The following is a 26455-nucleotide window of genomic DNA, read 5'->3' as shown; positions in this document are numbered from 1 at the left end:
TGTCTGGGGCTGTGAGTGGTGACTGAGTCCCCACTCTCAATGTAGCCTCTGTTTTGGGGCCCATACAAGGAGGGCAGGAACCCTCCCACCAACCCCCCAAAACATTACAGTCACTCCTGCAGCCAGGAGCTGAAGTAAGTGCTACCTAGAACTAAGAGCTCCCTGTTTGGGATTGTGGTCACCAACTCTGCCCACACCAGGAGCACAGCCTCTGCACTCTAGTGTGTGGCCTGAATACAGGCTCCCCACACATTTCTCTGGCCGCTGCTATTGCCAGAGACAAAGTGTGCACTTCTCAGACCCTGAGAGCTAGCCACAGGGGACTGCTAAAAGCAGCTCCATTTATCCCAATAGCGTGAATGCTGTGCTCTAGAATGAGTCCTGGAGTCGTGTTCTCCACACCCTTCACCACAGATTACCTCACCTTGTCTACTACAGCCCATGCCCTGCATACCACCAGGGGACCAAGGTCAGACCTGTCCACCCTGGCACCACATCCACAGAGCCCAAGCATTCTGCCTGAGAACATGGGGATCACCCTGCCCATTTCACCACCGCTGGCATGTGTGCACTTTCCTCAGGAAGTTGAAGAGCTGGCCCACCCAGCTTGCTGTCAACACCCCTGACAAAATACACCCACACATGCCACCTAGGAGCCTGGGGACTGGCCTACCCAGCCCATCACAGATACTGCCAACACCAGCACACACTGCTCAGGATCCAGAAAGTTGTCCCACAACTGCTATTGCCATTGCCCACAACAAGCCTATTGCCCAGGGACCCAAGAACCCACCCACCCACCCACCTGCCAGCATCCTAAGCAGCTACCGGAGGCCCAAGAATGGACCCATCTGGACCCACTAACATCATAGTCAACATATGCCACCCTGGAGTCTAACAACAGGCACTCTCAGCCCACTGCTGCCACCACTCATGCCTAAAGACTGGCCCACCTGGAATTCCTGTCATCGGCACAACTTCACCACAGCCTCCACTCATAACCATACTGTAACTCACTGAGGAAATCATAGATACCACTGATGCTATTTACCACACAAAAGTCCTACAGAGACTACACTACTGCATGCACCCAAAATCAAAGAGTAAGGGCCCTACCCAACCAATGCCATAGATACATCTTTAGGAAAAAGTCCTCTCCTACAAAAGGAAATTTGAAAAATTGGAAGAAGTAACTGTTAAATCAGATGTGCAGATATCAATGTAAGAACACAAGAAACATTAAAAAGCAAGGACATATGACACCTTCGAGGGAACATAATAATTATCTAGCAATATATCCCAATTTAAAAGGAATTCTACAAATCCCAGATAAAGAAATCAAATTGTTCAGTTTAAAGAATCTCAGTGAGATACAACAGAACTTTGAAAAATAGTACAAAGAAATCAGTAAAACAATTCAGGATATGAATGAGAAATTTACCAAAGATATAATAATAAATCCTGGAACTGAGGAATTTACTGAATGAAATACAACATACATTTGAAAGCTTCAACAAAAGACTAGATCAAGCAGAAGAAATAATCTCAGAACTTGAATACAGATCTTTCAAAAAAGTCTGATCAGAAAGATAATATAAAATAATAAAAAAGAATGAATGAAATCTTCATAATATATGGGACTCAATAAAGGGACCAAATATACAAATTATTAGTATCCCAGAAGGCAAAGAGACACCAAAAGGGTTTAAAAACCTATCCAGTGAAGTAATAGATGAAAACTTTCCCAACTCTAGCAAGAGATTTAGACATTCAAATATAGGGCCCAACGATCCCCAAACAGATACAATGCAAAAATGTCTTCTTCATGGTACATTATAATCAAGCTGTCTAAAGTCAAAGAGAAAAGAGAATTCTAGAAACAGCAAAAGTATGTCATAACCTATAAAGGAACTCCCATCTTTTTAAAGGCTGAATTCTCAACAAAAACCTTATAGGCCATAAGAGAATGGAATGATATATTTAAAATGCTGAAAGAAGAAAACTGATACACAAGAAAACTATATCCAGTGAGAATATCCTTCATAAATGAAGGAGAAATAACGTGCTTCTTAGACAAGCAAATGCTGAGGGAATTGATCGCCACTATAAGAAATACTCAAAGGAGTCCTAAACCTGGAAGCAAAAAGACAACCATCATTGAAAAGATTACCATCATGAAAACACATGAAAGTATAAAACTCCCTGACATGACAAACACACACACATTTGGAAGAGAAATAACTCAAATAGGACCACTACAGAACCACTAAACCACAAGGACAAATATTAAGAGAAAAAGAAAGGAACAAAGAATTTATAAACAACTAGAAAACAATTAACAATATAACAGGAACAAAACCTCACATATCAATAATGACCTTGAATAGAAATGGATTAAATTCTCTACTTGAAAGATACAGACTGGCTGAATAGATACAAAAAATTATCCAACTATACACTGTCTACAAGAAGTGCACTTTACCAGTAAAGACACATACACACTGAAAGTAAAGGGATGAGAAAAGATATTTCACACAAATAGAAACCAAAAGTGAACAGGAGTTGTTATACTTATATCAGATAATAGAGACCTTAAGTCAAGAACAGTAAAAAGGAAGACAAAGAATGTTGTTATATAGCAAGCAGATATAACAATTCTAAGTATGTATGTACCTCGATTCATGAAGCAGATATTACTAGTTTTAGAGAAAGAGCGAGACTGCAATACAATTAATAGTGAGAGACTTCAACATCCCACTTTCAGCATTAGACAGTTTATCTAGACAGAAAATGAACAAAGAAACATTGGATTTAAACTGGACCTTAGGCCAAATGGACCTAACAAACATATACAGAGCATTCTATCCAACAACTGCAGAATATTCATCCTCTGCATCAACACATGGAACATTCTTCAGGAGAGATCATGTGTTAGGTTGCAAAACAAGTCTCAACAAATTTTATAAAATTAAAATTATATCAAATATCTTCTCAGATCATAGTGGAATAAAACTAGAAATCAATACCAAGAGGAAATTTGGAAACTATACAAATACATAGGAATTAAACAACATGCCCCTAAACAACCATTGAGTCAAGGAAGAAATAAAGATGGAAATTTTAAAAAAAGTTTTGAAACCAATGAAAATGGAAACACAGCATATCAAAACCTGTGGGATATAGCAAAAGCAGTGCTAATAGAGAAGTTTATAGCAATAAATGCCCACACTAGATAAACCACACCCGATTTCAAATAACCTAACAAGGCACCTCAATGAACCTCAAGAGCAAACCATACCCCAGATTACCAGAAGAAAAGAAATAATAAAGATCACAGCAGAACTAAATGAACTAAATAACAACAAAAAAATTCAAAGAATCAATGAGATGAAAAATTGGCTCTTTGAAAAGATAAACAAAAGTGATATAAACTGTTAACTAGACTAAAAAGTAAAGAGAGAAGACACAAATAAAATCAGAAGTGAAAAAGGAGATACTATAGTTGATACCACAAAAATACAAAAGACCATCAGAGACTGTTATGAACAACTATAAAGTAACAAAACAACTATAAAGTAACATAGAGGAAACGGATAAATTCCTGGAAACATACAGCCTACCAAGATTGAATCAGAAAGAAATAGAAAACCTGAACAGACCAATAACTAGTAGTGAGACTGAATTGTAATGACAAGTCTTCTAGCGAGAAAAAGCTCAGGACTAGATGTATTCACTGTGGAATTCTACCAAACATATAAAGAAGATCTAATACCAATTATCCTAAAACTATTAGAAAAAGATTGAAGAGCAGGAAATTCTCCTAAACTCATTTTTTAAGGCCAGCAATACCCTTATAGTCCTAGACAATGAGACAACCAAAAAAGAAATCTACATGCCAATATCTCTGATGAACAAAGATGCAAAAATTCTTCACAAAATACTGACAAACTGAATCTAACAGCACATCAAAAAGATAACAGATAATGATCAGGTGGGATTTACGTCAAGGATGCAAGTATGGTTCAACATACACGAATTGATAAATGTTATACTTCACATCAACAGAATGAAGAACAAAGATCATATGATTATTTCAATAGATGCAGAAAAAGTATTTGATAAAATTTAGCAACTCATTTTGATAAAAAAACTCTCAATAATCTAGGCATAAAAGGCATATACCTCAAAATAATAAAAGTAATATATGACAAACCGACAGCTAATATCATACTAAATGGGGAAAATTGAAAGCCTTTCCTCTAAGAACTGGAACAAGACAAGAATGCTGACTCTCACCACTCCTTTTCAACATAGTACTGGAAGACCCAGCCAGAGCAGTCAGACCAGAGAAACAAATAAAAGGCATTCAAATTGGACATGAGGAAATAAAATCATCCCTCTTTGCAGGGGACATGATCTTATATTTAGAAAAATCAAAAACCTCCACCAAAAAAACTTCTAGAACTGTTCAATTCAGTAAAGGTGCAAGATACAAAACTGACATTAAAAAATATGTAGCATTTATATACTTCAGTAATGAATTAGCTAAGCAAAAATCAGGAAGGCAATCTCATTTAAAATAGCTACAAAAATACATACACAAACTTAACTAAGAATGTGAAACATCTATACAAGAAAAACCAGAAAACAATGATGAAAGAAATTGAAAAGGACACGAACAAATGAAAAGACATTCCATGCTCATAGATCTGAAGAGTTAGTATTGTTAAAATGACTGTACTACCTAAAGGTATCTATGGATTCAATACAATTTCTATCAAAATACTAATATCATTTTTCACAGAAAAAAAATCCTAAAATTCATATGGAATCAAAAAAGAGCCCAGATAACCAAAACAATTCTAAGCAAAAAGAGCAAAGCTGGAGACATTATCCTAACTGCCTTCAAAACATATTGGAAGGCTATAGTGACCAAATGTCATTTTTCACAGAAATATAAAAAAAGAATCCTAAAATTCATATGGAACCAAAAAAGAGCCCAGATAACCAAAACAATTCTAAGCAAAAAAGAGCAAAGCTGGAGACATCATCCTAACTGACTTCAAAACATATTGGAAGGCTATAGTGACCAAGCAGCATGGTATTGGTATAAAAATAGATGCGTAGACCAATGAAACAGAATAGAGAACTCAGAAATAAATCCAAGTATTTACAGCCAACTAATCTTCAAAAAAGCTGCCATGAATACACATTGGGGAAAAGACACCCTTTTTAATGAATGATGCTGGGAAAAGTGGATAATTATATGCAGAAGAATGAAACTGGACCCCTAGTCCTCACTACATACAAAATCAACTCAAGATGGATTACAGATTTAAGTGTAAAACCAGAAACTATAAAACTACTAGAAGAAAACACAGGGGAAACACTTTATGACATTGGTCTTGGCAAGGATTTTATGGCTAAGACTGTGAAAGAACAAGCAACAAAAAGAAAAATAGACAAATGGGACTATATTAAACTAAAAAATGCTTCTGTATAGCAAAAGAAGCAATCAACAGAGTGAAGAGACAACCTGTTGAATGAAAGAAAATATTAGTAATTTCTTATTTGACAGGAGACTAATATCCAGAATATAAAATGAACCCAAACTCAACAGTAAAAACAAACAAACAAACAAATAATCCTATTAAAAATGGGGAAAGATTAGGAATAGACATTTCTCAAAAGAAGACATACAAATGGCCAACAGGTATATGAAAAAAATACTCAACATCACTAATCATCAGGGAAATGTAAATCAAAACCACCATGAAATATCATCTCATCCCAGTTAGAATGGCTATTAGTAAAAAGACAAAAAACAACAGATACTGGCGAAGTATCTAGAGAAAAGTGAACTCTTATACACTGTGGGTGGGAATGTAAACTAGTACAATCACTATGGAAAACAGTACGGAGATTCCTTAAAAAACTAAAATGAGAACTACTCTTCAATCCAGCAATCCCACTACTGGGTATTTATCTAAAGGAAATGAATCACTATATCAAAGGGATACCTTCACTCACATATTTATCACAGCACTACTCAAAACCTACATTGTGGAATCAGCCTAAGTGTCCATCAGTGGATGAATGGATAAAGAAAATGTGATATACATACATGATGGAATATGTTCAGCCATAAAACAGAATGTAACCATGTTATTTGCAACAACATGATGGAACTGGAGGTCATTTTGTCAAGTGAAATAAGCCAGGTATGGAAAGACAAATACCATATGTTCTCATTCATATGTGTGAGCTAAAAGACTTGCTCTCCTGAACATAGAGAATAGAATGATAGATACCAAAAGCTGAGAAGGAGGGAAAGTGGGAGGGGGTACTGAAGAGGGGTTTGTTAATGGGTGCAAACCTATAATTATTTAGAGGAAATAAGTTCTAATGTTTGATAGCAGATTAGGGGTACTGTACTTTCCAACAATATATTGTATATTTCAAAGTAACTAGAAGAGGGGACTTGAAATGTTACCAACACGTAGAAATGATAAATCTCAAGGTGGTAGATACCCCGACTTGACTATTATACATTCTGTGCGTGTAACCAACACTGATATGTACCTCATAAGACATTATGTATCAATAAATATTTAAATAAAAGTAAAATGAAGTATAGGGGAGGATGTCCATAGGTTATAAGCAAATGTTATGCCATTTTATAGAAGAGACTTGAACATCCATGGATTTCAATAGCCTCAGAAGACATGGAACAAATTCCCTGCAGATATTGAGGGCGTATTGTACTATGTTCACAGAATCAATTGCTCAGTGTTGTCAATTTATTAATTTTCTCTAAATTGGTCCATAGATTGCAAAGTTTCAGTCAAAATCTCAGCAGGAATTTATGTAGAATTCACCAAGGTGATTCTAAAATTTATAGGGAAAGGCAAGGGAATGAGAATACCCAAGTCAATTTTGTAAAACAAGAACAAAGTTGGAATCCTCGTAGTACCTATTTCAAGATTCATTATACATCTACAATAATTAAGACAGTGTGGTATTGACAAAAGGAGAGGCACATTGATCAACAGAATAGAATAGAGAAACCAGAAATAGACCCACATACATATATATGTCAATTGATTTTTTTGGACAAAATTATAAAGGCAATTTAATGGAGAAAGAATAGCCTTTTCAACAAATTACACTGGATACATTCATAAGCAAAAATAAATAAATAAATAAATAAATAAATAAATAAATAAATAAATAAATAAATAAAAATAAAAATCCCTTGCATGTTTACAAGTATTAACTAAAATGGACCTAAGAATAAAATCTAAAACGATGAAAACTTCTAAAAGAAAACATAGAAAACATTTTGATCTTAGGTTAGGCAACATTTCTTAGATGAGGGTACTAAAAGCATGATCTGTAAAAGAAAAATACTGAATAAATTAGACTTCATCAAAATTACAAACTTCTGTTCCTTGAAAGATGCTGTTAAGAGAATGAGAAGACAAGATGCAGGCCAGGAAATGATGTTTGCAAAGCACATATCTTATAAAGCACTTGTATCCAAAAAATATAAAGAATACTCAGAACTCGATAATAAGGAAACAACTCAGTAAGAAGTGGATGAAATATGTAAGTAACTGGAACTCTCATACATTACTGGTGGAAATGTAAAGTGATACAAGTCCTTTGGAAAACACTTTGGCAATTCTATGTAAAGTTAAATGTACACCTTCTATACAAAATAGTAATCCCACTCCTAGATATTTAGCAAAGAGAAATAAAACTTACTTTACGTAAAAACAGTATATTAATGCTTATTACAGATTTATTTCTAATCCAGAAAAATGGGAAAAATCCAAATGTCCTTTAACTGATGAATGGAAAAACAAACGGTTGTATATGCATTCAAAAAAGCTACTGATGTATGCAACATGGTGAATAAATCTCAAATGCCTTAAACCAAATGCAAAAAGCCAGACTCAAAAGACTGCCTTTGTTTGACATTCTGAAGAAGGCAAAAGTATAGGAACAGAAAATATCACTTCTTGCCAGCAGTTGGGACAGAGAGAGAAATTGTCTGAAAAGTAGTATAAGTTTGGCAGGAGGGATTATGGAACTGTAGTTGTCAAAACTCATACAACTATACTAAAATAGTTACTGTAATAATTGCTGTATGTAAATTACAGCTCAATAAACCTGGCTCTCCTCCCCAAATTGGAGAGCCTATAGATAAACTAAGAAGTCATAGATCAGGAAGTCAGCAGATTATGTTTCAAATTGGTTAATCAGATATATTTTTAGAATTAATGTCCTAACATAATGTCCTAAATAATGGCAACAATAGTTAAAAGTGGGTACCTCTGGGAAGTGAGAGTGGGGAGATGTGGGTCACTAGATAGATGCTTTTCTTTTAAATTCTTCCTATACTATTTTTTTTTGCCATGTACACTTATAACATTAATTAAATAGAAATATTTTAAAATTATACATAATTAAAATTTACCCATGTTTTATAACTTCTTTGAAAGTAAGGAATTTCTGTACATATTAAAATGTTTTTTGTCTGTGTAATCATCATTCTGCAAAATGGTATTAAGTAGATAGAAATGAAACCAAAGTAGGATAAATTAGGTTATGTTTAATTTGTTAACATGGAATAGTGATTTCTTCTCTTAGCAAAGGAAATTGCAGTCAGGGACATTGTCCATACACAGATAAAGCTCATTGTAAATGCAACATTTGCTCACCTGTTCTTTTAGGTGAAAGCACTTGGTTAGACTTGAAAGGTCATTTGTCACCTACAGGTGAACACTTATGGGCTACTTGGGCTCCTTTTCTCGCTTTACTATAGAATTAAGCTTGCTTATGGAGAATTTTGCTTGCATCTGCTGTTTCTACAGAGGCTCATTAATGTGTTAACAAACCTACTTTGCTGAGTCAGATTAGAGGTACCCCTTGTTGAGTACAGTGCCATGCACATAGTGGGCAGTCAGCATTTTCTTGATTATCTTCTTCAGTCAGGGAAAGTCACTGTGTCTGTTGTAACCCTCTCTCAACAATTAAAAGGTAAGAGGAAAAGTTATGGAAAGATCATCAAACTAGGCTAGTCTTATTTATGTCCCAGAGATCAGGTAAATTTCCATGTAGAGTGGGAGTCATTTTATGATGATGCTGTATTTGAATTTCCAGGGACAGCCCTGCTTTCAAGTATGCTCGCCTGTTTCAGACCACAAATTCCAATTTTTGGACTTGAAAACAGATTTTCTTTAGCTATGGTGTATAGTATGGCAGTCGAACCTGCGGGTGTTTACCCAGACCCCACCATCAGGATTATGTTAGAGGCCTTTGCTGAAAAACTGACTGAAGATGTCTCTATGATATGTTTACCTACTCCCTGTGAACTAAATACTTTGACAGAACAAGAAGTGAACTTTAACAAAATAATATTCATCCCTGATTACAGCATATTAATATATTCTTTATTGGAAATTAGGAAAAGTGTTGAAAAATGTAAAAATCATCTTTATTCCCATACCTCAGAGATAACCACTATTAATATTTGAATGTGTTTCATTCTATTTATTTCAATGCATGTATAAAAATTGAGCACATATCCTGTATGTTTAATTATTTTACTTTTCATATTTATAGTGAGCAAGTTCCAATCTCAATATTACTAAAAAGGAGGATATTACTTGATTTGGGGGTGTTTAGTCTATTTCTGTTTTTTACTTTAGTGAATAATAGCTCTGTAATGGAAGGTTTAAAGAAACTTTTGTGTTTATTTCATGTAGAAGTAGAAATACAACCACAAATATCATAAATATTTTTAGGACTTGAGATAAATATTTCAGATTGTACATCTAAGAGTTTGTACCAACTGATACTCTACCAACTGTGTATGAAGATGAAATTTCATTGACCAACCCCCCAACCATTTCTGGGTGTTATAACTTACAACATCGTTTCTAATTTGGCAAGTGAAAGTTATGTCTTTGCATTAATTTTCTGTTTTGATTATTAGTGAGATTTAAACTTTTCATGTTTATTGATAGCTTTTCTTTCTCTGTTCATCTACTTTGTTCATTTTTCTGTTGAAATTATCAGGCCCAAGAAATAATTGATTGAAAAGGAAAAATTAGTGTAGTAACCAATATGGGAGTTAATGTTCCAGATACATCTACCCGTTCATTATGTATGGATACCATTTTTTTTTTTATTTTAACAAAAATGTCTATCTTGATTTGGAGCTGCTGATTTTATCACCTTAGTGTGGCAGTGTCACTACCAAGGAAAACGTTAATCAGAACCAGAAAGTTGTGAGAAACACTGAAAGCTATTTTTAAGGAGTGTGGTTTGTGCCTTAAATGTTGAGCTCTGAATAGCCCATAACTTGTAATAGCAGGAGCTTAATTTTTGGGTGTTCTTTTTTTTCCTTTTTCCTTTTTTTTTTTTTTTAACATCTGTGGTGTGTTAAATGTGTTATCTAGAATATCTGTTTTTAGAATTTTCATAATCTGTGAGATAGGAATTATTATCCCTACTTCATCAGTGCATGGACAGATTTAGAGAGGTGTGGTAACCTCTCAGGCTGCACAGCAGGGTTAGGGGTGACTCAGGATTAGAACTACAGATAGGCATCTTCCAAAGTGCAGGATCTTTTTTACTGCACCTAGCTGAATTCCAACAATGTTAAACACAGACACAGCTACAAACAAAGTTTTCGTTTGTTTCTTTACTATAGTTTTTGTTTTGTTTTGTTTTGTTTTATATCACTATAAAAGAAGCAGCAAGACTTAGATGACCTACCTTAGACTTTCCTTTTCTTCTGGCTAATATGAATTTTTTGAGACTTTTTGGAGGTCCTATAACTTCTTTCTTATGTTTTCTCACTTTTATACTTTTATGTCTTGAAATATATTTGGGCAGCTGCAAAAGAGCAACAGGCAATTACATTACTTAACAGTATCTTGATAGATAAAAGGAACCAGGAGAAGCCAGGTAACCTACCTTCTTTTTTTAGTTTATTTTTATTTTTATTTTTTGAGACTGTCATTTTTTATCACCCAGGCTGGAGTGCAGTGGTGCAATCTCGGCTCACTGCAACCTCTGCCTCCCGGGTTCAAGTGATTCTCGTGCCTCAGCCTCCTGAGTAACTGGGATTACAGGAGCCTACCACCATACCTGGCTAATTTTATATTTTTAGTAGAGATGGGGTTTCACCATGTTGGCTAGGCTGGTCGCGAACTCCTGACCTCAAGTGATCCACCCGCCTCAGCCTTCCAAAGTGCTGGAATTACAGGTGCAAGCCACCGCGCCTGGCCAGTAACCTACCTTCTGAAATAGTTATGATAATTCCTAGAAGTCTAAGAATTATATTTTTAAAAAGCATTATGGATTTTTAAAATGTGCTCCCCATTCATCAGCTCCCTTTCCCACCCATCTTCTTTGAAGGGAGTGGTAGGTGATGCTGCCCTTTTTATGTTTGCACAGTATATGAGTTCTTCATATTATCCAGGCTAAACTTTTGAGCCTCGTGGTCAATGTTGGAAAGATGCTCAGCTAGGATCAGCCTTAATGAAACAAAAAGATCCTTCCAAATTACTTGTCCTCCTCTTCCTTTTTCAACTTTGAGCTTGCCACTCTATTTTTTAGCTAGATCAGCTTCTTAGGATAGTTTCCTTTTATTTCTAGTGAGAATTATCTATTCTTTACCATATCTGATCATATATAAATATGCAGCTGTGGATTGTGGTAAAAATTTCTGACGAGTGAGCCCCTGAGAACCCTTGAGGACTTTACCTTTTCAATTTTCTTTGCTACATTCATTCTAAACTTTAGACAGACAGTTCTGTTTTTCAGTCTCTTCAATCTTGTAACTGCATAATATGACTATTAATTGTTGATTACTTACTGGTTACTTTTAGTTGCTTCTGCTTAACAAGTCAGATCTTTCTTAGCATTTAGTTTGGAACTTAATATTTTTTGTGGTTAATTGTTTTTTTGCATTTCATGGCATATTTCCCAAATACATTGAGTATGCCATATATTCCTTTCATCACTGAACTCTGCTCTTCTCTCATTTGGTTTCTATCTTCTCCACTTTAATAGAGTTTGAAAACACAAAACTAGATCTCACTGACTGAACAGACTTTCAAAATATGAACTCTGATTATTCATGTCAGTCTTTATCAGAATACATTATTCTCCTGAACAGTTTTCTTCCCTAACTGTGATTCTAGGGCAACAACTTGGTTTTCTGGTATGCTGACAGTCCTATTGTTCTTTCTGATACTGGATGGTGGCCATTGATGGCTTCTGCTTTTAGGGTTATAGAATGTTACAATTGAAAGGCACATTAGAGATCATTTAATTGAATTCTTTCTTAAACAGATCAGTTGAACACGTAAGACCCAGAGGCCATATTACTAGAACTAGGATTAGAATCCCAAGTCTCCTAACTTGTTCCATAAATGCCCTGGACTGGATTAGGGATCCTGTGGTTTTTTTTTTTTTTTTTTTTTTACACAGGTTCACTTCTCCATGCTACAGAGTAGCAATCCCTGCTTATCACTGCAAGATATTGCTGGAAATAGTATCCTTCAGGAGTTGATTATAATTGGTAATCATTTCCTGTGGAAACAGTGTTAAAAGTGTATGGTGTATTCTTGATCAGGAGTTAATCATCAAGTAAATCATGGATTTGACAAGCAATATATTGAACACAAGACTGTACTAATTCAAAAAATGCATACTATCTTCCAAGTTCTGTAAAATAGACTAACGTGTGCAGGCTGATCAAATACACTGTTAAGATTTGTGCTCCAGTACTGATGGAGGCATTGCCAAGTGAATTTCTGGTAGGTGCACATCTATCTAGAGTGAGTTTGTTGAGCCAGGAAAGCTCTGCAGCCCTGTTCCCTGGGCAGAGATGTGCCTTGTTAGCTAGACACCTGGTTGGCCATTATTAGCTTTCTCTGTTGCTCGGAGTGGGTGGCTATTATTATTCAGCTTTTTTTTTTTTTTTTTTTTTTTTGAACTCAGGCTGGAGTGGTGCAGTGGCGCCATCTCGGCTCACTGCAAGCTCTGCCTCTCGGGTTCGGGTTCACGCCATTCTCCTGTCTTAGCCTCCTGAGTAGCTGGAACTACAGGCACCCGCCACCACACCCGGCTAATTTTTTGTAATTTTAGTAGAGACGGGGTTTCACTGTGTTAGCCAGGATGGTCTCAGTCTCCTGACCTCGTGATCCGCCTGCCTTGGCCTCCCAAAGTGCTGGGATTACAGGCATGAGCCACTGTGCCCGGACTATTCAGCTTTTTTCAGTTTCCAGAATATTCCATATTGAGTAAAAATAGCACTACAGAAAATTGCCCCTTCCACTTGAGACAGCATTTCCATGTGGAGTATGGCCATTCATTGTGAGCACAATAGGTTGGAATAATAACAGGTTGGACATCAGCTCCACTTTCTGATGCAGTCAACCCCCAGATTAATAACTTTTATTAGAAAAGGCTTTTAAAGCTGGGCGGATGACTCACGCCTGCAGTCCCAGCACTTTGGGAGGCCGAGATGGATGGATCATTTGAGGTCAGGAGTTCAAGACCAGCCTGGCCAACATGGTGGAAACCCTACCTCTACTAAAAATACAAAATTAGCCGAGCTTGGTGGTGAGCGCCTGTAATCCCAGCTACTCGGAAGGCTGAGGCAGGAGAATCACTTGAAACCAGGAGGTGGAGGTTCCAGTGAGGCGAGGTTGTGCCACTGTACTCCAGCATGGATGACAGAGTGAGACTCCATCTAAAAAAAAAAAAAAGACCATTAAAAGAAATAAAAGAAATGTAACATTATAAAATGCAATTATATTTATCCACATTTGAAACTTTTTAAAAGATATCCTTGATTTTGGTAAAGTCAGACCTTAATTCTGGAATTTATGTCTTTACTTTCTTAATTGATATTATAATGCTCTTTTTTCTTTTTTTAATGTGAGCTATTTTATTTTTTCTTTAATAAATATTTTAATTAAATCATAATTGTATATACTTGTGAAGTATAGTGTGTTGTTTTGATGTGTATACAGTGTGAAATGATTAAATCTTGTGAATTGACTTCTTTTTTGAAATGATGGTAATAGAGGATTCTTTTTTTTTTTTTTTTTTTTTTAGATGGAGTCTCGCTCTGTTGCCCAGGCTGGAGTGCAGTGGTACAGTGTTGGCTCACTGCAAGCTCTGCCTCTTGGGTTCACGCCATTCTCCTGCCTCAGCCTCCCGAGTAGTTGGGACTACAGGCGCCCACCACCATGCCCGGCTAATTTTTTGTATTTTTAGTAGAGATGGGGTTTCACCATGTTAGCCAGGATGGTCTCGATCTCCTGACCTCATGATCTGCCCGCTTCAGCCTCCCAAAGTGCTGGGATTACAGGCATGAACCACCCTTTTTTTTTTTCAGTGTTCTTCCTTGACAACACAAAAATTTGATGTAACCCTTGGTTGGGTCCCCAAATTATTTTTGAAATTTTACTGGTCAGTGAAATTTCCAAATCTGGTAACCACCATTATCAGGTATGATTTTATGTGAGCGTAAATATAACAGCTATAAGACCAACAGGACCTACGTGAATATGCAAATTATTATTATTGTTGTTGTTGTTGTTATTATTATTATTATTATTATTATTATTTGAGACAGAGTCTCGCTCTGTCGCCCAGGCTGGAGTTCAGTGGCGCAATCTGGGCTCACTGCAAGCTCTGCCTCCCGGGTTCACGCCATTCTCCTGCCTCAGCCTCCCGAGTAGCTGGCACTACAGGCACCCGCCACCATGCCTGGCTAATTTTTTGTATTTTTAGTAGAGACCTGGTTTCACCGTGTTAGCCAGGATGGTCTGGTCTTTTGACCTCGTGATCCGCCCATCTCGGCCTTCCAAGAATATGCAAATTATAATACACATTAAGGGCTTATCAGTTTCTCATTTCTTCTTACAATTTGGAAAGACTTCACTGGCGATATTTGGATAGGTGGAATCTTTTGGTTCAAACAAGAGATTTCTCTCAATATATACGGGTCTAGCAAATCCTCCCAGGCTAAAATAGTGATCTTCAAGGGTGCTGGAGAGTGGAGGGCCACTATTTCCAAATGAAAAAGTGTCATCAAATCATCACTGCATTGATTTGCTTCTAGACAAGGCATTTTATTTTAAAATTTCAAATAACAGAAAATCGAGAGTGTGACATTTTGTGATTATTTTAAAGACACACAGGTTTTAAAAATGCTTGAGGAATGCTAATCCGGAGTGGAGGTCATTCTGTAAAAAATAGCCTGCGTCCTGCCTCTGCTGCCACTAGATGGTACCCTGGTGCGCCGGGAAGCCGTCGGAGCACGTAGCGCTGCCCTCGGGCAGGTGGCTGAGCCCCGCGGGAGCTGTCGTCGGGGCGGAATTCGCTGCACCAAGGTCCAGTGGACAGCTAGGGCTTCCCGGCGACCCCAGGGTGCCCCTTCGCAAATTCATCAGACGAAGGGGAGGCGGAAGCCCCTGACCGCTGCTCTGGGGGAGGGCTCCGAGCTCCAACCTGCAAGTCCAGGCAAGGGGAGCTCCGCGGGGGCGGGTCGGGGTGCCAAGGTCATTGTTGGGGTGGGGAGCGGGCTGGGGACCGGGAATGGAGTTCCATCGGGGCAGTGAGTGTTACCAAACCCGTTGACAAAGTGGGGGCAGTTAGTGTCCATGCGGTGCGGCCTCGCAGCAGGAGGTATTTCCACACTGCCTGGTTGAGGGGGACTGCAGCGGTTTCCTCAGGCTGGTGGGTGCTCTCTGGACGGTCTTGGAGGACTACTGAGAGGATGGTCTGGGACTCGTCCTCCGAACGGCAGGAAGGGTGAACAGGTGTGCTTCTCAACATTCACCTCCAAGAAACCTTCCCGCCCCTGCCCCTATCTCTTACCCCAGCACCAGCCGGATTCAGTAGTGCTTCACCTCTGTGTCCCAACGCAGCTCACAGCTCCTACATGTGTCCCTGGCTCAGTTTACCACACTGTCCTAACATCCTTTAACTTACACGGTCAAGTTGCTTTAGTGCATGCCTTTTCTCTCTCCTCTCTCCCTCCCTCCCTGCCTTGACTCTTTGCCAAAGAGTTTGGCATATAGTAAAGTACTCTTTAAATAATGATTTTAAAAATTTATCTAAAGACTTGCCATAAAGCAATTCACTTACTACTGTCAAGGAGATTTGTATATTATCTATGGTTTGGATGATCCATATCAAAATTGCATATATATTTAAGTGTCTAAGAAACAGATCAGAAACTGGAAGAAAATATTGACTAGAAAATATCTGGATGGGAGATTTTCTAAGCTTTAAAGCAAAATAAATTGCAGAGTAAAATATTGATAGACACAGTTTATGTCTATCATGTTATTAGGATTTTAATGAGAACATCACTATGCATATCTAGTGTGAAACTCCACAAAGTAATATTTGGAGAGGTTGTATACAGTAGTGGTTTGGGGGATTTGGGATTAAGGGTGATGTATTTTATTTTACTTCCATCTTTATGTGTAGTACTTGACTTCTTTTTAACAAGGGGTAAGTATCTTTCCGCCCCCTACCCCCTAAATAATGAAGGTAATGTGTTAGGGAAAAAGCAAATACATATGAAAGTGGGAAAAGCTATATGTAACACATATGACAAAGGATTTCTATGTCTATTCTATATCTGTTTCTATTCTGTTCTGTTCTATTCTATTCTATTCTATTCTATTCTATTCTATTCTATTCTATCTTTATAAAAACCTCTTTCAAACTGAGAAGAAACTTTAAAATTCATCCAAGAGATAAATAGCATGGACAAAAATTTCTTCTGTACTTTGCAGTTTTCTGCAATTTGTAATTCAATACATCTTTATTGAATTTTACCACACTGCCAGACCCTATTCTAAATGTTGGGGAAGTGATAGTAGATAAAACAGGAGAAGGACCCTGCCCTCATGAAATTTTCATTCTAGTGGGGCTAATACAATTAAAAAGCGAATTATAGATTGTGATACGTAGCAGGAAGGATGGGAAGCAGATCCTTGAGCAAGGGTAGTCACTGAAGATTTCTCTGAGGTGGTGACATTTGAGCTAAGACCTGGCGAATGAGAAGAAAGGGGAGAGCACTACAGGCCAAGGGAACAAGATGAGTAAAGGCCATGAGGTGGGAAACTTGTTATATCACAGCTGCGAAAAGGAGACAAGTGCTCCGGCAGGCTGAGTTATGAGAGATGAGGTTGGAGGAGGGGTATGAACCCAGACTATTAGCCTATCAGGTCATGATAATGATTGTAGATTTTGCTTTATTCTAAATGTAATTGGAATCCATTAAACACCAATATTCTCCTAAGCAGAAGACAGTAGATTAAGAAACCCCAACTACTGGGGAACAGTTTGATGAGGAACCATTTAGGCTGCCGGGGTAAGAAAATAACCTTTCAAACCAAGCAAGAATTATATGTGAGGACTGGCAGAGGAAACGTGTCCTGTGATTGGGAATACTCTTTTCTTTGACCCTTCAAGTAGGGTCTGTTTTTTCCCCTACATGGCTGCAAAGTCTAAACTGGGCCAGAGGACTCCAGATAGGCTGTATCCTCCTTAAGGAAACAAAGATTAAGCCTTGGAGACACTGCTATATACCCAAGAGCAGTTATCACCAACTGCCACCCCTGCTAGCCTGTTGCCCACTCATGCCTTGACTTCCAAAGGCAGGAAGGAGAAGGCTGCCATCTTCCTATCTAAGAATCCTGCATTTTCATCCTTTCAAAGGGATGTTTTAAGAGAATCCACACAAATAATTTTGTCATGAACCATTTTGATTATGTTGTATCCCTTTATGGTTGATTACTAATTGTCCCACACTGGAGGAGCTTAGCAGCGAAGGTTATTAATGGTATTTCTGGAAAAAGCGTTCTTTGAAAGGTGAAACTTTCAGTTAATCACCACGCTGATAAGCAAAAATGTTAAATAGAAATTTTCCCGTCAAATTTTAAAATTGCACTAAAAGCTTTGTGACATTGTGCCATCATACATGTCCTTTCCATATGTATTCAAAGTTTTGAGGCAATAAGTAAATAAATAACATCATTCTAGTCAGTTTTAAGCTCTAAGTGCTGTCAGCCATTGAAATATTTTTGGGAAACGTTTTCATATCTACTTAGTAGAATGTAGAGTATTCAGATTGCTGAAGTGTGGTGCTCTTTTGAGTTGCTTTTGGTCTTGCATACCGTTTCTGTGATCCTGTGGATACTAAGATTGAGGGACTCAGCAACAGTCTCTAGATGTCTCACATAACTCAGAGAGGCTAAGAACATTTTCAGGCCTCCATCACTTTCCCCCCATCACCCCCAAATTTCACGCTGATATTGGAAAGAACATTCAATTCTTGTGTAATATATATAGTACAAGATAAACAATCTTTAATATTAATTGGAGAAGTTTTGCTGATTTAGAAACCAGTAGAATTCTCTCACCCTCTAAAATAACGGCATGTGAATTTGGGGGGCACAGACCAATCCTGTTCACATCCTTAACCCCAGCTCTCTCTTTTCATCTATCATAGGTAATCCTTAAGTCACTTATATTGAGAACTGTGACACAAATTCAGAGTAGCAGAGGACTATAGAACTTTAGCAGGGGTCTTTAGAAGTCTTCTAGCCTGCTTCTTGACCTCCTCATTTTACAAGTGAGGAAGATAAGATCTGGAGAGATTGGGGAACTTGTCTAAAGTCTCAGGTGGCTGGTGGTCAGGTGAGCTAAAACCTCGAGTTTCATCAATGTTGCCTTTGGACTGAGAAAATTCCAAATGGTTAGTACTGATAATTTACAATGTGCTGAACTCTAACTAAATTGAGGCCTACAGCTGGAAGTTTAAGCAGTTCTCCTGGACAGAATCCCTGCTGGTTTCATTCCTTCTCAGCTCTAAACCTTTTTTAATGGGGAACGTAATTGCTACTTTGTGCAAAGGAACAGTTTTTCTTTGTGATGGGTGTCTTCCCTTATTTGTGGAGTTCTGCATTTTTTGGTTGCAGCCTGAGAAGTAGTATTTCTACCAGCTGAATCTTTATTGAAAGCTCATTTGACTAAAAAGTTTGCATTTATATTGACCATACTTTATTAATGCTATTTTCATTTTTTGTTCTATTTTTCCTTACCATTAAGAAAGGCGAATGCTTTGAAATGACCACATGACAAGAAAATAAAATTTTGACAAGGAATAGAAAAGGAAACTAGATCTTTGCCTGATTTTCTTTGACCCTGTCTGGCTTTCCTTCAGATTTACTAGTGCTAGTTTTCCTGGCTTCTTTCCTGCTGCTGTACTTTTCATATTCAGCACACTGAAAAGCTTGAATTGTTCCCTTTGTTAACTCAGAAGCCTGCAAATGATGAAAAGATTACATATTCAGCAGGTCAAATCCGAGATGGTTTTCTGAATTAAAAAAAATATTTTGTGTTTCATAGCCTGGTCTAAAACTAGAGAAACTGAATAAACTGATGTCTGGAAAAGAAGAAAGAGTTTATGTCAGATGTTTATGTTAAGCACTGGTTAATTTTAGCATATAGACCCCAAACATAGGGAACATAGTAATATGTAACCAACATATTGAAAATACTGTCTAATTCAAAGCACCTAGTATTTGCCAAATAAATATTTGGCTTTCTAATAAGAATAGCACATAAATGCAGATCAACGAATTTGGTTCTTTTTTGTAGTCAGATGGTTTTTATATTTCTGGACACCAGGGTGTGCTAGCCATCACATGTAAATATGGATGAATATTTATTTTCTGGTTGGTTAGGAATGTGCACATCCTTTAGTTGATGTGGGTAACAGATGTCTTGTGGGTAACAGATGTCTTGCCTTTTAGAGACGAATTGGCAGAGTGGATAAAAGGGGATAATTAAAGGGGTAGGAGGAGACAAAAGCAAAGTACAATCTTCCTTGTGGTGAAAAATCTAATAAACCTCCTTATTATGGGTAATTGTTTTCCTCCTTCAACCTCATTTGCTGTCCCTTTCCATAGGACTCAAGTACATTGTAATGGGAAAGTATAAAATAAACATGAGACAAGACTACTGCCTGCTAACAACCAGATTTGTTCTGTCACAGAATATTGTAGTATAATTAACTCAATGAACATCAGTTTTTTTTGAAAAAGACAAAATACAAAATCATGTCTAATCACTAATGGCAACTTATATTGTAATTGGCAGCACAAAGGTTCTATGTTGAGGATGGTTAATATAAATATAGTTGAATTATATGTCAAACGCAGTGATATAGTGGACTGGTGGGAAATGAAATATGAGAGTCTGAGTATGTTGTATGTTACTTATTCATCTTAGGTCCTATTTAGTTTGCTGTTTGTTCGCTGTCAGTCCTATCATACTGCCAGCTGAACTGGAATAAATGGGAACATTTAGCAGATGTTTGAAGCCATTATCATTAACAAATCCTCAATTTTGCCAGTGTTTTTCATCATGCAAGATTTAAAGTAAGGTGTCACTTTCTGTCTTAACTATATCACCTAGGTATATATAATTCTTACGATTTATACCTTTTACTTTTAACCAAAGTAAATTTTTATAGCTTGTTAAACATTTAGTGAATATCTGCATAATTCCTTGCTAAGAACTATTATGTAATCATTTTTATAAGGAGCCAGTAGTGCTTCAAAAAGAAAGTATCAGATTATGTACTCAGAGCCTTACTTAATACAGAATTTAGATAAAGCTGTAAGGTGAGATTATTTATTTTAGATGCAAGGCACATGATACTGAATTTTATTTGACTGCATGTCCCCTCAGAAAATAGGTAGGTAAAATTCATTTCAAAAATACCAACTGTGTTTTAAGGGCTATTAGGATAATACCGATCAGAATCCTAGTTTTCAATTGTTAATTCGTTAACAGCTTCTTTCTGCTGTATTAGAATTCTATTTTATTCACAATTGCTAGAAATTGTGGGATGGGAGAATTGTTCACATACCCATTTTTTTTTTTTTATGGCACCTTTCATGAGTAAGGTGTCGTTAAAAAATGGTACCATTGCTTGACTAGTCCAGAGACTGTTACATAAGTCAGTCACTTTAGCTTTTTCAGCCTTATTTTGTTATGTATGAAATGGAGATAGTGACAACTAACTCCCACAGTTGCAGTGGGATTATATGAGATGATGAATGCATGTGAAACTAACATATATTTAATTGTTGAGTGCTTTATGTTTGTCTTAACTCAGCGGATTCATATTCCTTAGTTGGTTGTGTCAGTTGCTAAACTTCTCTTGGAAATAGAGCGTCCAAGGAGATTCTGATGAAATGTCTAGTGACAAATGGTTTGAGATTGTGTGTTGGAAGAGTTACTCTTTTTCCTACCTTTAGCCCCTTAAAATATGAAAGTGAAGAATAACCATAGTTCAGCAAGTTTCTTAACATTAAATGAGTTTTCCTATTTTGTAATTGTAGATTTCCATAAGGTGTAAATAAGTATGGTCATAAAATATTGGTGTTATATAAGAGTTAAAGAATTTTGGACCCACTTTCCCTATGCTGTTCGTTTTCTATTTTCAGAGAACAACATTGAGACTCTGTAAGGTTAAATGTCTTCTCCGAAGTCAATCAGCAAGTTAGTGACAGAGTGAGGGCTGGGACTTTTGTCTTTTCCTGAATTCTTTGGCTGGACCATCGCCAGATACTACCTGCTGTGTGACCATCTAGAATCTAGTCTGGGTCATTAAAAGAAGAAGAGCAGTCAAATCCCTCTTGACAGAGCAGAAAGAGATGCATTTCTTTATTATGGTTTTTAAATGGTCTCTGCACCCTAGTTCATTTGGCTATTCCTTTATGTGTTACAAATGTATTTTGATTGTTTTGCTTGTTTGCATAAGGCAACTGGCTTTACCTCCTTCAGTAGTAGGAAAGATAGTCCCTAAGTCTTTATATAGTATTTCCTATGTGCCAGAGATTTGTCTAAGGGCTTTACATAGGTTAACTAATTTATGCTCCACAACAACGTTATGAGGAGATATATTATTATTAGTCCTGCCTTTCATATAAGAAAATGGAGGTACAGGAGACAAAGTAATGCCTAAGATTGCAAGGCTAGTATAATCAAATTCCTAAGACTGGAACTGGAGAATGCTAGAAAGATTTCATTTTCAGTAGAAACCTAGATGAATGGTTGCCCATGAGTTCTCTTTTTGCAAGGAAAGTGCCGTGAAACATATTCTAAAGCACTAGATTTTATCTATATAGCTCTATAGAATCCCAATCAAGTTAGAATATATGGTTCTTCTGTATCACATAAATATTGTTGACAAAGTATATTTATTAATGTTGGTCACCACTGGAATAAATAGGAAAGTGAGCTGTTATGCTTGGTTCAATGTTGATAACAAAACAGTATTTTATTTTAGGATTGTATTTCCCTTAGGATACCAGTATTAAAAATGTTTTTAGAAATGATGCTTCATCAGTTAAGAAAAATTATTGATAGAAGAGAATAATTTCTATATGATTGATATAGAATTTGTTCTTTGTTAAATATTCAGTTATATAGGAATACTACCCATTTTTGCTCCCAAATTGGTATTTGAAGTTAAGTAAAAGTTGTCATTTATGTATCAAATATTTTACAAGTGTAAAATCAACTCCCATTTGAGCGATTAGCAATTTAAAGACTTTAATTTACTAACAATGATTATATGGTAAAAATTTGGACATTTAGATAATTATGGGAGGACAGTTGTGATTTAACGAAAAGTTCATTACATTAATAATATATTTATTTATTTTTGTTTTTGTTGCATTTGCTTTTAGGGTCTTAGTCATAAATGTTTTACCTAGGGAATGTTGAGAATAGTTTGTCTTTGTACGTTTTCTGCTAGAATTTTTCTTGTTTTAGGGCTTAGAGTTAAGTCTTTAATTCATCTTGAGTTAATTTTTGTATAATGTGAGAGGAGGATCCAGTTTCTTTCTTCTACGCGTACCTCTCCACTTTTCCAAGCACCGTTTATTGAATAGAGTATCCTTTCCCCAGTGTGTGTTTTTGTGTGCTTTGTCGGAGATCAGTTGGTTGTAAGTATGTAGCTTTATTTCTGGATTCTCTAATCTGTTTCATTGGTCTATGTGTCTACTTTTATACCAGTACCATGCCATTTTGGTTACTGTAGCCCTGTATTTATAGTATAATTTGAAGTTGGGTAATGTGATGCTTCCAGATTTGTGCTTTTTGCTTAAGATTACTTTGGCTATTCAGGCTCTTTTTTGATTCCATAAAAATTTTAGGATTTTTTTTCTAATTCTGCGAAAAATGATGTATTTTGATAGGAATTGCACAATCTGTAGAATGCTTTGGGCAGCATGGTCATTTTCACAATATTGATTCTTCCAATCTATGAGCATGGATGTTATTTCCATTTGTTTGTGTCATCTATATCTCTGCACAAAGAAATAATAGACTAAACAGATAACCTATAGAATGGCAGAAAATATTTGCAAAGTATACATCCAAAGAAGGATGTATCCAGAATCTACAAGGAACTCAAGAGAATCAGCAAGGAAAAAGCAAATAATCCCATTAAAAAGTGGGCAAATGACATGAGCAAACACTTCTCAAAAGAAGACATACAAATGGCTAACAAATATATGAAAAAATGTTCAACACCGCTAATCACCAGGGAAATGCAAATTAAAATAACAGTGAGATATCAGCTTACCCCAGCCAGAATGGTCACCATTAAAAAGTCAAAAAACAACAGATGTTGGTGTGGATATGGTGAAAAGCAAATGCTTATACCCTGCTGATGGGAATTTAAATTATTACAATGTCTATGAAAAACGGTATGGAGAGTTCTCAAAGAACTAAAAATGGAACTGCCATTTGATCCAGCAATCCCACTATTGGGTTATCAAAAAGATACCTGCACGTGTATGTTTATTTCAGCACAGTTCACATTGCAAAGATACAGCATCAACGTAAGTGCCCATCAACCGATAAATGAATAAAAACATATGGTGTGTGTGTGTATGTGCATATATATATATGCACACACATATATATATGCACACACGTATATATGCACACTCGTATATATATACACACACATATATATGGTGTGTATGTTTGTGTGTGTGTGTATATATACCATAGACTACAACTCAGTCATAAAAAAGAATGAAATAATGTCTTTTGCAGTGACTTTTGATGGAACTGGAGGCCATTATCCTAAGTGAAGTAACTCAAAAGCAGAAAACAAAATACTGCATGTCCTCACTAATAAGAGGGAGCTAAGCTATGAGTATGCAAAGACAAACAGGGAGACGTAAAGGATATTGGAGACTCAGGAGGTGAGGGAGGGTGGGGGGGAGTTTAGGAATGAAAAATTATCTGTTGAGAACAATGTACACTATTCGGGTGATGGGTACACTGAAAGCTGAGACTTCGTCATTATACAGTTCACCCATGTAACCCAAAACAACTTGTACTCCTAAAGCTATTGAAATTTAAAGAATTTTAAAACAGTAATACAAAGCTTATTTAGTATTATGCTATTTAGAAACAATATATTTAAATAAAATTTGAATAAATAACTCACAACCACTAGATGCTTCATGCTGATGAATATTTTACATCAAAACATAAATAGGCACCGCTTTGGACATGTGACTTAGTGGTGACTGTGTGTGTGTGTGTGTGTGTGTGTGTGTGTGTAATAAGTGGAGAATGTTGGAGAGGTGTAGACAGTGAACAGATTAGTTTAACAAAGTGTAATTTTTCACAGTTGTATTGGTATAGATATTCTAAATTCTGTTATTGGTGTGCCTTACTTTATGGACTGGATGTATGAATTAAAGAAAATTACCTGAAAGTCATGATGTCTGTTCAAATGATTCATTCTAATATATGTTCTTTAGTGAAGAGGGGAAATATAGTGGCTCACCAATGTCTTAAAGGAACTATGACAATAACAATTGTGTTAAAGTATCACAGAAAATAAATATAAAGTGTCACAACTATTTTTTAGAGACATAAATGTCTATGGTTAGCTTTGCGTTTAGCACATTTGCTTAAAAGTTTAAAGGAAGGAGGGCAAATGAACAGAACACACTGAACTGTTTGGTTACACAGCTGCCATAACCCCACTTTGATGTTCTGTGAATGTTGCTGGACAGCTCCTTTTGGTTGCTGTGATACTGATTCCTAGCATTTCCTAGGAGCTATTGATTTAGGAATGAGCTGATTGAACTTAATAAGGGGGTATTTAGAGCATGTATGGGAAAATGCTTTAAATATAGTAGCAACTGAATAAATCACAAAAATATTAGCAATAGTAAATGATAATTGGACAGGATGTTTAGTGAAATACATGATGGAGAGGGAGTAAGAGCTTAGCATGTGTTTAGCAAGTGTTTTTATTTAAACCCTTTTTCCATTTTCATTAAGATTGAATTTATATTCTGAGGTATTATCAAGTAAAGTAGCATGATGTCTTTTGTATTTTAAATCTTTTTGCCTTACTCTTTCCAGGACTGAAGTGTGTATGTCTTTTGTGTGATTCTTCAAACTTTACCTGCCAAACAGAAGGAGCATGTTGGGCATCAGTCATGCTAACCAATGGAAAAGAACAGGTGATCAAATCCTGTGTCTCCCTTCCAGAACTGAATGCTCAAGTCTTCTGTCATAGTTCCAACAATGTTACCAAAACCGAATGCTGCTTCACAGATTTTTGCAACAACATAACACTACACCTTCCAACAGGTAAGGGGTTTATCTTTCTTCATTCCAAATTTAACTTTACTCTTGGGAAACTATAAGAAATGGTAGGAATCAAACTGTCTTATGTTTCTTTAAATAAGAAAATCTGTTTTACAGTTCTGTTTTTGATTTTGGCTGGTAAAATTCTCTAGAGTCTAGCTGAGGTTGAGTTTTTAAAAAATTGCACATCATTGTCAAAACATTGACAACAACATAACAATTTTGAAGAAATTTGTCCACGTGATGTATTTTTGAAATGATTAATGGACCTAAAGTCAAATGTAAATTTTTTTGGATTTTTAAAAAAGAAATTGAGATCGCTTCTCGGCCTTTTGGCTAAGATCACGTGTAAAAGACATTGAGAAATATACTGAGAAGAAAAAGAGCATAACTAAAAATAGCAGATTGCCAACTTTTCTGGGGACAGAATCTTTTTTTCAGGAGCATCCTCTGCATGTCTTTTCCATCTACCCACATTCAAGTGAGAGCACACCCCAGAGAGATAGAGTCAGAGTGGAATTTGACCCTTCATCATTGTTCAGATATTTTTCCGCCTTTCATCCAATTATACAGTGCTTTACCCCAATTTATAAGATGCTAAAAATCCTAATCTGGCCCTTTATCAGTAACTGGGATCTGAAACTTTGGAAGACATTAAGGGGCATGTAATTCTGAATTTAAAACTAGTTTATGATGT

General features: G+C 36.5%; 1 protein-coding gene across 2 annotated transcripts in view; it reads left to right on the top strand.

Annotated features, from left to right (window-relative positions):
* The window catches only part of ACVR1C (activin A receptor type 1C), a 93260-nt gene that overhangs the window by 16936 nt on the left and 49869 nt on the right, over window positions 1-26455 (top strand). For both annotated transcript variants that reach the window (XM_023217411.2, XM_023217410.2), the window contains exon 2: window positions 25531-25761. In XM_023217411.2, coding sequence (XP_023073179.1) covers window positions 25531-25761 — 231 coding nt within the window. The remainder of the gene's footprint in view (window positions 1-25530; window positions 25762-26455) is intronic.

The sequence above is a fragment of the Piliocolobus tephrosceles genome, chromosome 11 (assembly GCF_002776525.5).
Source record: "Piliocolobus tephrosceles isolate RC106 chromosome 11, ASM277652v3, whole genome shotgun sequence".
Taxonomy (NCBI): Eukaryota; Metazoa; Chordata; class Mammalia; order Primates; family Cercopithecidae; genus Piliocolobus; species Piliocolobus tephrosceles.
The sequence above is the reverse complement of the archived record's forward strand: the minus strand, read 5'-3'. Positions and strand labels throughout refer to the sequence as shown.